Raw genomic sequence first — 13297 nt, 5'->3', positions numbered from 1 at the left:
AGTGTCGGCCTCGAGGGTATGAGGGCAGTGGAGGCAGCGTTTGGGACTGGAGGGTGCTTCGGCGTGGTGTGTTAATCATAGGTTTGCACGAGGGGGGGGGGGGTGGTGGATGTGAGGTTTCTGGGGTGGCGGCAGGCAGGCATTGAACGATACGCGAACTTGTTTGTACGGGGCAGCTTTAGAACAGTACAGCACAGAACAGGCCCTTCAGCCCTCGATGCCGTGCCGAGCAATGATCACCCTACTTAAACCCACGTAACCCGTAACCCAACAATCCCCCCATTAACCTTACACTACGGGCAATTTAGCATGGCCAATCCACCTAACCCGCACATCTTTGGACTGTGGGAGGAAACCGGAGCACCCGGAGGAAACCCACGCACACACGGGGAGAACGTGCAGACTCCACACAGACAGTAACCCAGCCGGGAATCGAACCTGGGACCCTGGAGCTGTGAAGCATTGATGCTAACCACCATGCTACCGTGAGGCCCGATATTAGAGGACCTGGAAGAAGAGTATAGTATGAGCTGTCTGGGGAATTGTTTCAGGCATTTGCAGGTTTGTGATTTTGTGAGGAGGGACGTGCGTCCTTTCCCGGGTTGCCGCCCTTGGGGTTGCAAAACAAGGTACTGTCAAAGGAGGAGATGGAGAAGGCGAAGGTGTCTGAGGTTTACAAGGAGCTGATAGATTGGGAGGCACTAAGAGGAAGTGGGAGGAGGAGCTGGGTGGGGAGGTGGAGGCTGGGATGTGGGAGGAAGCCCTGTGAAGGGTGAATGCGTCCTCATCGTGTTCGAGTCTAAGCCTTATTCAGTTTAAAGTAATTCACGGGTCACATATGACGGCTGTGTGGATGAGTAGGTTCTTTGAGGGAGTAGACTATGGGTGTGGGCAGTGCACAGGGAGGCCTGCAAATCATGTCCACGTGTTTTGGGAATGTCCGAAGCTAAAGGGGCTCTGGCAGGGGTTTGCGGATGTACTGCCCGAGGTGTTGGGGGTAAAGGTGACCCTGAGTCCAGAGATAGTGATATCTGGGATGTCGGAAGACTGGGGGTCCAGGGGGTGAGAGGCCGATGTCTGAGACTGAATAGATTCAGACTGTTTTCATTGAAACGACGGAGGTTTAGGGGTCACCTGATAGAGGTCTACAAGATTATGAGGGACATGGATAGAGTGGATGGGCAGGCACTCTTTCCCAGGGTGGAGGGGGTCAGTCACCAGGGGGCATAGGCTTAAGGTCCGTGAGGCAAAGTTTAGAGAAGTTGTGCAAGGCAGGGTTTTTTAATATATATATATATATATATATATATATATATAATATATTTTATGTTCTATCGGTACAGGCTTGGAGGGCCGAAGGGCCTGTTCCTGTGCTGTATTCTTTGTTCTTTATTTGAATGGAGGACTTGGAGCCGCCGAAAGCTGGGTGTGGGTGAGTGACTTGGCAGAATTCCTGAGGCTGGAGAATGCCAAGTTACTTCTGAGGGGATCGGTTGATGGGTTCGTTCGGAGGTGGAAACCGCTCATTGATTTCTTTAAGGGGGATTGAGGTGTCAGGTGTCAGCAAAAGAGGAGGAATATGGGGGTTAAAATGGAGAAGGCATTACTGGAGGAGGGGGTGTGATTGGGGAGCATGGGGGGGGATAATGTTGCAAAATTTTACTACTGCTTCGGTTTGTTTTTTATGAAAATGCCTGAATAAAATATATTTTTATAAAATATCAATTATTTAGGATTGAGTTGAGAGATTTGTGGATTTTTGGAATTCTCTCCCCCAGAGGGTTCAGCACTGAGTTTAAGGCTGGGATAGACAGGTTTCTGCTGTCTCGGGGAATCAAGGGACATGGGGAGCGGGCGGAAAAATGGAGTTGAAGCCCAAGATTAACCTTGATCATATTTACTGGTGGAGCAAGCTCGATGGGCCAGATCTCTGCTCTTGAGTTCTTGCATTCCTAAGCAATGGTCCATTTTTGTATTGGAAAATTAAGTAATAAAACCAAGGGTGTATCTGTCTCTGGTAGCAATTATTAAGCATGATTTTTTTTTTTGAAAAGTGTATTAAAAAAATTTCCATAATAAACAAAAACCTACAACACAATTAACCAAATTATGCAATAGCAGAAAGAGACTAACAAGCAAAAGCACATATTAACTTTAACTCCCAAAACAAAACTAACCCATCCAACAGCTGACGGTGACTAACTCTTTTATAAAACAAAAAAGGAAATGAATGGCTGCAAAGGTAGAACCCTTCTACCAACCCTCCAATGGTGCACTTAGCCATCTCCAAATGTGAAAAAGACATGAGGTCACCCAGCCAAGCCAAGGCACTAGGCAGAGTAGGAGACCTCTATCCAGGACATCTGCTTTCACATAATCTTTATTGTCACAAGCGGGCTTACATTAACACTGCAATGAAGTTATTGTGAAAATCCTCTAATCGCCACATTCCGGCGCCTGTTTGGGTACACGGAAGGAGAATTCAGAATGTCTAAATTACCTAACAGCACGTGTTTCGGGACTTGTGGGAGGAAATCTGAGCACCATGCAGACACGAGGAGAACGTGCAGACTCCACACAGACAGTGACCCAAGCCCGGAATCGAACCGGGGGACCCTGGCCTAGCCGAGCACATGAAGACCTGCGAAGGGCCTCACTCCACACCTCGCCATCCAGAATTGGACCCAAGTCACCTTCCCATTTCATCCTCTCGCTCAACGGAGCTGACTCCGCTAAGAGGATATGGCCATATATGCCCAAAATAGTCTCTCTCTTGTCCCCCCCCAGCAAACCTTGCCAAAGATTAAATCCTCTTCAGCAGGGAAGAGGGTGGTGCCATGGGAAAGGAGGGGAAGGTTTACGTGAATAATAATAGAGAATCTGAAAGTACCTGGAAAGGCTGGAACCAGGCACTTGGAATTTCTCCACCAACTCCTTAAAAATGACAACAGGTCTCCAAACCCTTCTCCTCCCATGACTTAAACGTCAAGTCCAAACTCACTGGCAGAAAAAGGTGGTTGTTTGCAGATGGGGGCTAGCGAAGGCCGGGAACGGAGCTTAAAATTCTGCCTGAATTGCTTCCAAATTCTCAGGGTTCGGGGAAAATCTTACCGAACGACAATGATGCTGTAACTATTGCACCAAGTCTAGAAGCAGTGCAGGAGCTCGCTTTCATTTGTCCCTATGTGGAACCAGGATCACTGAACCGTAATATCTTCTGAATATTGGCTGTCCAAGAGTAAAACAATAAATTGGGTAGAACCAAGCCCCCTGACTCGCTCTTTGGAGCAAAGCCCCACGGATCTTTGGAGTCTTACCTGCCAAATAAAGGACATTGATTTGTTGTTTTTGACAAAAAAAGGACTTCGAGAGAAATGGGGAGACATTAAAAAATAAATAAAAATCTTGGGAACATGTTAATTTTAACCCTGTCTGAACCCTGCTCGCTAAGGAAAAGGGGAGGTTATCCCACTTCTTAGTCTGACTTGACACTAACAAACTGTGTAATTTGATTAATGAAGTGATGGTCAGCTGTGGGCCACCTGACCTCCAGATAATGAAAGCTAGTCTTGGCAAGTGGAAACGGTGGCGTTCTCAGTTGAGCTCTTCTCCTGGGGGGTTGACTGGGTAACATTCACTCTTGTCCAAGTTCAACTTGTGCCCAGAGAATGAGCTAAAACTCCCAGCAGCTTCATTATCTCGTCCATAGAAGGTGCTGGGTAGTAATATAGAGAAGTAGGTCATCCGTGTAAAGGGACACCCGTGCTCCACCCCACCCCAATTTATACCACTTCGCCTAATTGAGAACCCGTTATCGCAAGTGGTTCTATTGTCAAAGCAAACGGAGTGGAGTCAGTGCACACCCCTGCCTCGTGCCCCTATTTAATGGGAAATAGCCAGCTTTTTGATTGATTTGATTTATTGTCACATTGTACCCAAGTACAGTGAAAAGTATTTTTCTGCGGCCGAGGGAATGTACACAGTACGTACATAGTAGACAAAAGAATAATCAACCGAGAACATTGACAAATGGTACATCGACAAACAGTGATTGGTTACAGTGCGGAACAAGGGGCCAAATAAAGCAAGAGCAGCATAGTGTGTCATGAATAGTGTTCTTACAGGGAACAAATCAGTCCGAGGGGAGTAGTTGAGGCGTCTTGTAGCTGTGGGGAAGAAGCTGTTGCTATGTCTGGATGTGTGGATCTTCAGACTTCTGTACCTTCTGCCTGATGGAAGGGTCTGGAAGAAGGCAATGCCTGTGTGGGAAGGGTCTCTGACAATACTGTCTGCCTTCCTGAGGCAGCGGGAGGTGTAAACAGAATCAATGTGGGGGTGGTAAGCTTGTGTGATGCGTTGTGCTGTGTTCACCGCACTCTGCAGTTTCTTGCGATCTTGGACCGAGCAGTTGCCATACCATGCTGTTCAGGGCATTAGTATGCAGACTAGCAGTATACTAGTCAAATCCAGGAAATAAACTTGTGGCCAAATCTGAACCTACCAAGGATCGCGAGCAGATATCCTACTCCATTCTATCGAATACCTTTTCGGCATCTAGGAAAACAATCACCTCTGGTTCAGGCACTGAGGAGGGGGGAAAGGACCATGTTTAACCGGCTACGTACATTGGCCGACAATTATCAACCCGTAACAAAGCCTGTCTGATCCTACAAGATCACCTCTGGGATGCACGGCTCCAACCGCAGCTCCAGTACTTTGGCAAGTAATTTAACATCTGCATTTAAGAGTCTGATAAATCGATATGATCCACACAGTGTTGGGTCTTTGTCTTTCTTGAGAATCAAGGAGATAGAGACCTATGTAAGGGTATTGGGCAATGAATCCTGCATGAGGAATCATTGTCCAGAATTAATGCACCAACTGTTCTGAGTTTCTTATAAATTTCAATGGGGAAGCCATTTGAGCCAGGTGCTTTACCTGTCTGCATCAATCCAATACATTTCCTAATTTCCTCCGGGCCCAGCGGGGATTCCAACTCCTCGTTCCTCTTCCCCCTCCCACAGCTGGGATGGGGGTAAGCTGTCCAGTCATGACCGATCCCTCAAAGAACAAAGAAACATTACAGCACAGGAACAGGCCCTTCGGCCCTTCAAGCCCGCACCGATCCAGATCCTCTATCTAAAACTGTCGCCTATTTTCTAAGGATATGTATCCCTCTGCTCCCTGCCCTTTCATGTATCTGTCTAGATACATCTTAAATGACACTATCATGCCCGCCTCTACCACCTTCGCCGGCAATGCATTCCAGGCACCCACCACCCTCTGCGTAAAGAACTTTCCCCGCATATCTCCCTTAAACTTCTCCCCTTTCACCTTGAACTCGTGACCCCTAGTAATTGAATCCCCCACTCTGGGGGAAAAAGCTTCTTGCTATCCACCCTGTCTATACCTCTCATGATTTTGTAGACCTCAATGAGGTCCCCCCTCAACCTCCGTCGTTCCAGTGAAAATAATCCTAATCTACTCAACCTCTTTTCATAGCTAGCGCCCTCCATACCAGGCAACATCCTGGTGAACCTCCTCTGCACCTTCTCCAAAGCATCCACATCCTTTTGGTAATGTGGCGTCCAGAACTGTACGCAGTATTCCAAATGTAGCCTAACCAAAGTCCGATACAACTGTAACATGACCTGCCAACTCTTGTACTCAATACCCCTTCCGATGAAGGAAAGCATGCCGTATGCCTTCTTGACCACTCTATCGACCTGCGCAGCCACCTCTGGGTGCAAAGGACCTGAACACCCAGGTTGCTCTGTGCATCGTTTTTTCTCGGGGCTTTTTCATTTACCGTATAGTTCGCTCTTGAATTGGATCTTCCAAAATGCATCACCTCGCATTTGCCCAGATTGAACTCCATCTGACATTTCTCCGCCCAACTCTCCAATCTATCTATATTCTGCTGTATTCTCTGACAGTCCTCCTCGCTATCTGCTACTCCACCAATCTTAGTGTCATCTGCAAACTTGCTAATCAAACCACCTATACCTTCCTCCAGATCATTTATGTATATCACAAACAACAGTGATCCCAACACGGATCCCTGTACACCACTGGTCACAGTTCTCCATTTTGAGAAACTCCCTTCCACTACTACTACTCTGTCTCCTGTTGCCCAGCCAGTTCTTTATCCATCTAGCTAGTACACCCTAGATACCATGAGACTTCACCTTCTCCATCAGCCTACCATGGGGAACCTTATCAAACGCCTTACTGAAGTCCATGTATATGACATCTACAGCTCTTCACTCATCAATCAACTTTGTCACTACCTCAAATAATTCTATTAAGTTGGTAAGACATGACCTTCCCTGCGCAAATCCATGTTGCCTATCACCGATAAGCCCTCAGCCGGAGACTTCGATCTACAGTCGCCCTGATAGAACGCTTCAAAAACCGTATTAACGGGAGGGGCGTACACCAGGCTGCTGCTCGTTATACACCTGTACGATCTCCCGGGAAGCCACCGGTCGCTTCAGTTGGTGAGCTGGAAAGTGACTGACCTTTCGATATTCATAAAAGATGCCCCTCGAGTGTCACAGCTGGCCCACTGCTCTGTCTGCTGACAATAGCTCGAATGGTGTCAGCAGCTCTTTCCTATTTGCCAACAATGGAGTCCACGCGCCTCTGCTGCTTCGGCCTCACTGCCTTCACCATGTGCACTTTATAGGAGTTAATCTCCCCCTTGAGGACCACCTTAAGAGCTTCCCACAGCGGGAAATGACTCACTTATTAAATTTTATGTAGTCCCCAATGGCATTAACATTTCTCGTCCACTAATAATGCTGTGTCCAACCTCCATGGCAGACGCTGGGAGGGACCCAGTGGCAAAATCACAAAGTGTGGGACATCACCAAAATCACAACCACACCCCCCCCCCCCCCCCCAACCCCAAAATAAAAAATCGATCCATGAGTATACCTGATGCACATACGAGAAAAATTAAAAATCTTTATCACCTGGGTGCAAAAAGCGGCAAGGATTTACCCCACTCTGGCCACCCCTGATGGAGTCAGAGATTTGAGCTTGAACTGATCCAGACTAGGGTTCAGAACACAATTTAATTCCCCACCCAAAATAAGCTGATGCGAATCCAAATCGGGGATGGAGGTCAGCAGATTATTAATAATATTTGTATTGCCCCAGTTTGGAGCATGGATATTAATCAGAACCACCGGAGTGTTCAGCAGAGAGCCACAGCCAACAACATGTCTGCCATTGGGGTCAGCCAGGTTCTGAGCAGCAGAAAACTTTTATTAAGTTACCCTTTTATTAATTTAAAAAAATATAAATTTAGAGTGCCCAATTCATAATTTTACAATTTTACAGGGGCAATTAAGTGTTGCCAATCCACCGTGCCTGCACATCTTTGGGTTCGGGGGTGATGCCCACGTGGACAATATGGGTGGCACGGTTGCATAGTGGTCAGCACCGTTGCTTCACAAGGTTCCAGGTTTGATCCCCGGCTTGGGTCACTGTGCAAAGTCTGCACGTTCTCCCTGAGTCTGTGTGGGTTTCCTCCGGGTGCTCCAGTTTCCTCCCACAAGTCACTAAAGCCGTGCTTGTTAGGTGAACTGGACATTCTGAATTCTCCCTCTGTGTACCTGAACAGGTGCCGGAGTGTGGCAACTAGGGGCTTTTCACATTAACTTCATTGCAGTGTTAATTATAGTAGTTAGACCTTATAAAAGGTTAATGTAAGCCTACTTGTGACAATAATAAAGATGATTATTATGTGCAAACTCCACATGGACAGTGACCCGGAGCCTGGATCAAACTCGAGTCCTCAGCACCACGAGGCAGCAGTCCTCACCACCGTGCCATTGTGCTGCAGCAAACCCTTTTATTGAATGAAATGAAAATGAAATGAAAATTGCTTATTGTCACGAGTAGGCTTCAGTGAAGTTACTGTGAAAACCCCTAGTCGCCACATTCCGGCGCCTGTTCGGGGAGGCTGGTACGGGAATCGAACCGTGCTGCTGGCCTGCTTGGTCTGCTTTAAAAGCCAGCGATTTAGCTCAGTGAGCTAAACCAGCCCCTGTTAAGTACTGAAAGACTTGTCCTGCCCACCCCTTCTGCCTTGTCTGGTCTCTGACCTGGAAATGGGTCTCTTGCAAAAACACCACATCGGAATTTAAACTCTTATGGTAAGCAAACACTCTCGACCTTTTCACTGGGCCATTCAATCCCCTGATGTTACAGGTAACCAAACGAATTGGGAATCTCTCACCCTATCTTAAACCGGAGTCGGCCATTTCTGCCGAGAGATTACCCAAACAATACATAGCAGGTACAGCAACTAGGCCCACCCAAGATGGCTGCCAAACCAAATCACAAGATTACACAAAAAGCTGCAGGCCTCACAGCAAACTACTCCCACCCCCTTGCCCTAGCCCTCAGATACTACCGCAACCAAACAAGCATGCACATAGAAGCCAAATAACTAAAATCTACTTCTAACAGACATAAACAAAACAAGAACTCTAAGCTCATTATCTAAAGCATTACAATAATGAGCTGCAATCAAGCTTTCAACGTCGCTCCCGTTAGCTAATTTTTGGGTTAGAAGGGATGCTCCCAACGAGAGTTAAGAAAAATGGTTACAAAGAAAGTACTAAAATCTCATAAACCATTCCTCTCGGACAGTGAGCTATATATTTTTATTTGTCAGAACAAAACCCCGCATAAAGCTAAACCCCAAACCTAAGCCCTAACTGTAAAATTCAATCCCAACAAGAACAGGAAAGTACAAAAATAAACATGATCCCCAACCATTCAACATGCCCATCCCCAGCACCCAAAAAGCTCAATCCCACCGCCCAATCCGTGCTTCTTAACAAAGGAGTCCGCCTCTCCCGGCACATCAAATAAATAGTTCTTTCCCTCGAAAGTCACTGTTAGCCGCACAGGGTACACCAACCAAATCGGACTCCACTTTTGAACAGGGTGGCCTTGGTTTTGTTGAACAGTCTTCGCCAGCTCCGCACCCGCGTCTTTGTAAAACCTGATGGGTGTGGCCTTCCCAGTTTAAAGTCACTTTGTTTCTTCGCCTATCTCAGAACCTGCTCTTTCTCTTTGAAGCTATGCAACTTCACTATTGCCGCGTGTGGTTTATCCTCGGGAAGAGATCTCTGCCGGAGTGTACAGTGAGCTCGGTCCAAGTCCATACGGAATGTGAATCCACCCTCCCCCACCCTTCCCGAACATCTCTGCAAAGTAACTCCTTGGGTGTTAGGCTTTCCATACCCTCTGGCAGCCTCTCAATTCGAACATTTTACCTCCTGGACCAATTCTCTAAATCATTTACCTTGGCCTTCAGCGAATGTATTCGCTTATGCCACCAAAGACACCTCCGCTTCTAGTGAGGCAATCTGATCACTGTGTCTAGAAAGGACCACTTCCTTATCTTTTATCATGGCTCCATGGACTTTTCACGATTTTGTTGGTCTTTTCCAGAGCCACTCGGATGGGGGCCAAGGCCTCCTCCATTGATTTCCAGAGGTCCTCCGACACAACCCACCAGTGCCCATCAAATTTCTTCGCCACGGTACTCAAAAGTACTTCGGCTGTTAGGAGAGTGGCCTTCGCCATTTTATCTGCCGACAAGCTCTGAGAGGCCTTCTATTCCCTCAACGAACTCAGCTGTCTGCCTTTTTTCCCTGACTTTACCTACCATTTGAAATGAAATGAAAATCGCTTATTGTCACAAGTAGGCTTCCAATGAAGTTACTGTGAAAAGCCCCTCGTCGCCACATTCCGGCGCCTGTTCGGGGAGGCTGGTACGGGAATTGAACCTTGCTGCTGGCCTGCCCTGGTCTGCTTTAAAAGCCAACTATTTAGCCCTGTGCTAAACCAGCCCCTACTCATGTTTCACTCATATAGGATCCCTATCCCATTAATTGTGAGTTTTCAAAGAAAATAACCCCTGAAACTGAGGGAAATGGGCAAAAGTAATCTAGCGGGCACCACCTCATACACGTCTTCCCCTACAAAATGCCACCAGAAGTCTAGCAAGTTATTTTTTTTTAATAGATGATGACCCATTCTAAGTACAATAATTCTGATTTTCAATAGAATGTCATTGATTCCATAGACATTACTCCCTTCATTATCTGACAAAATTCAATATAAGGTTAAGATACAGATTGATCGGGAAGGCACAATGACGCAGTGGTTAGCACTGCTGCCTCATAGCGCTGAGGACCCGGATTCGATCCCGGCTCCGGGTCACTGTCTGTGTGGAGTTTGCACATTCTCCCAGTGTCTGCCTGGGTCTCATCCCACAACCCAAAAATGTGCAGGGTAGGTGCATTGGCCACGTTAAATTGCCCCTTAATTGGGGGGGAAAAAAAGAATTGGGTACTCTAACTTTAAAAAAGATACAGATTGATCATGTTCTAATTGAATGGTGAAACAAGCTTCAGGGTTTAATGGCTGACAGTAAATTATTTTAACATTATCTTAAATTTCATTTTCAGGAGTGACCATATTACTGAAATGGTGAAGAAGATTAATGACATCCGAATTCATGTGAACTTTTAAGTTTTGAACTTCTGCCTATACTGCCAGGTTATTTTTCAAGCTGCAACTTTTGAAAGTGGGGTGGCCAGTGACCCAATTTCTCTGAAGCAAGAAAAGCAAAACAACAGCATTTTGACCACAGCTGACCTGCCCTTGACCAGGCATTCTGTTTACAGCATGCATAAAGACCAAAATTGTTTTAACGTTACATCTCTCGGATATTTGTGCTATTTATCTGCAGTTCATCAATTAAAAAATCATTGACAGAGGTACTGGTGCTGCGCCAAGAATTAGTGGAAGGACTCCCATCAACCAGGGATTATTGAACTAATTCTTCTGTATTTCGTGTATTTCATTCTTTCTAAATGATTAATGAATGACCTAGCTTGTGCTGAACTAAATTATACCAGTAGAGGGAGCTTTTCCTTCTCTGACTCCTGGCTGGTGCCATGTACAGTTCCACAGTCCTTCCTGTGTAAGTTAGAGTTTAGGCATCAGCAGGCAATTCAAGCAGAGCCTTATTCTTGAATTGTGTTTCGCTCCAAACAACAGAATCTTCACTTTCTCCACTAATTTGGTAGCTGCTTTTCCAGAGGAAATGTACCCCTCCCTTGAATATCTGTGCAGTGCACTACTTTATACTGTGGGGATAGATAAACCTTCCTCACCACTGCTTAGAACCAGGCCTCTGGCATTTCCTTTTCCTGCTGTGTTTACGACTGTTAACAGCTTTCTGGTTTCCAAAGCAGGAGTACAGTCTCAGCACAACTCGACCCATATACTGTATTTGCTCATTCGTGCTGCTGATTTTCAAATTTTTAGATCAATCATTGTATCAAGGAAGCTTGTACAACTTTCACCAGATTTTCTTTTCATACTTTAATGCCTATGTTTGGAAGGCCCATCCCAGAGTAACTATATCTCTTAAAATGGCTTCAAACTTCAGTCTGCACACATTCTGTTTAGACTGTTTAGAAGAAAGATGTCTGTGTGCATCTACTGATGTCTTTCTTGGCAGTAGCAGGTCTGCTTTTGGTCAGCTCAGTGGGAAAACAGGACACATTCACTCTAGCCCGTGGTCCTGTGGCTCCTGCTGGAAAGACTGTGTACATTTGGTGAAAATGCGATAAGAATTTTCTGCTATCCATATCCATCATGAGAAATGGCCACATGGGTGAGATGATGGGAAGCAGAGGAGCGAGAGGACTGCTGGGCACATATGGAACTCTGCATGGCATAAAACTGGTTTCAGGAAGAAGAGGCAACTCATTCAGGTTTCTTTCTATAATTATCCAAAGTGAACATTTTTAAATGCTTGAAATATTTTGAAACTCTTGTAATTGAAGCCATCAGTTTGTACTCTGGCATCTGGTTTATTTTTGCATCTCACAACTGTAACTGATTTATGGAAAGCAAATGCTCCTTCTGGAGGGGCGATGGCGACTGGACCTATTTCATTCCAACCCTGTAAACGCCATGAAGAAGGAAATTATTTTAATAATGGCACCCAATGGGATCAGATTCAAAAACTGGTTTTATATTTGTCCTTTGAAGTTCGTTTCCCATCAAATGCATTAGATTAAAATTACTTGCAAATATTTTGTTAAAAGTAATATTTAGATATTTTGACCCAAAACAAATGAGTAAGAACCTTTTTTTAAAAAAAAAGTACCTTGATATGTAATTTTGTGTACTTTATACATCTGTATGAATAAATGCTTTTCTATGGGACATGAGGTAGTCTTGTTGATGAAAGTGGATAAAACGGCTGTGTATCGGGAGGTTGTACAGTATGACTGAAGGAAGATGGTGTTGCTTCTCATCCCTCAAGTGGAGGCGCAAGGTTTGGAAAAGAAAAGCTAGAAATACTCAGGCAGTCAGGTGTCATTTGCGGCTAGAGAAAGATACTTAACATTTTAGATTGACCTCATCAGTCAGAGTTGTAAAGTTAGAAATCAGTACAGAGGCAGGGAAAGGAAGGGAACATGGGGACAAAAGACCAAAGGACTGATCGGGTGGAATGTAGGAGAGATTGAATGATAAAGGGGTGGTAATCGGATGGGTCTGTTGTAAAAACTAAATAACGATAATGGGATCATTACCTGGAGAAAAAAAAATTGGGTCCGTAGTTATGATCTGGTATTGTTGAATTCAGTGAATCTGGAAGTCTACGACGTGCCTGATTGAAAGATGAGCTGTAGTTCCTCCATTGGAATGGTATAAGAGGCTAAGAATAGAGGCCAGAGTGGAAGTGAGGAAGAGAATTAGTCACAAGTGACCAGTAGCTCAAGGCCACTTTTATGGACCGGAACAGAGCAGCCCACAAAGTGATCACCCAATCTTATCGTTCTAGGGTCATTAAAAAAAATAGTAGTAGGAGTAGGCCTTTTGGCGCATCAATAGAAAAGGGAATCAAGGGTTATGGGGAGCAGATGACAAAGTGAAGTTGACGCCACAACCAGATCAGCCATGGTCATATTGAATGGTGGAACAGGCTCGAGAGGCTGAATAGCCTGCTCCCCCTCCAAAATCCTTTGTTTCTATAAAATCTGTAACTCCGCCGTTAATATATGCAATGACCCAGCCTGTGAATTCCAAAGATTAACTATCCTCGGAATAAATTCCACATCATTTTCATTTCAAATGGGATACCCCTTATGGGGGGTGGTGGTGTAGTGGTATAGTCACTGGACTGGAAATTGAATCCAATAAATATCTGGAATTAAAAGTCAATGATGACCATGAAACCATTGTCGAA

The 13297-nt window shown here is 45.5% G+C and overlaps 1 protein-coding gene across 1 annotated transcript in view; it reads left to right on the top strand.

Moving 5' to 3' along the window:
• The window catches only part of nup88 (nucleoporin 88), a 76708-nt gene extending 64438 nt beyond the window's left edge, over positions 1–12270 (top strand). The window contains exon 17 of the mRNA XM_038813604.1: positions 10497–12270. Within this exon, the coding sequence (XP_038669532.1) occupies positions 10497–10560 (64 nt within the window). The 3' untranslated portion in view covers positions 10561–12270. The remainder of the gene's footprint in view (positions 1–10496) is intronic.
• The last annotated feature ends 1027 nt before the right edge of the window (positions 12271–13297 follow it).

The sequence above is a fragment of the Scyliorhinus canicula genome, chromosome 12 (assembly GCF_902713615.1).
Source record: "Scyliorhinus canicula chromosome 12, sScyCan1.1, whole genome shotgun sequence".
Taxonomy (NCBI): Eukaryota; Metazoa; Chordata; class Chondrichthyes; order Carcharhiniformes; family Scyliorhinidae; genus Scyliorhinus; species Scyliorhinus canicula.
This window is presented reverse-complemented; position numbering and strand designations above follow the sequence as displayed.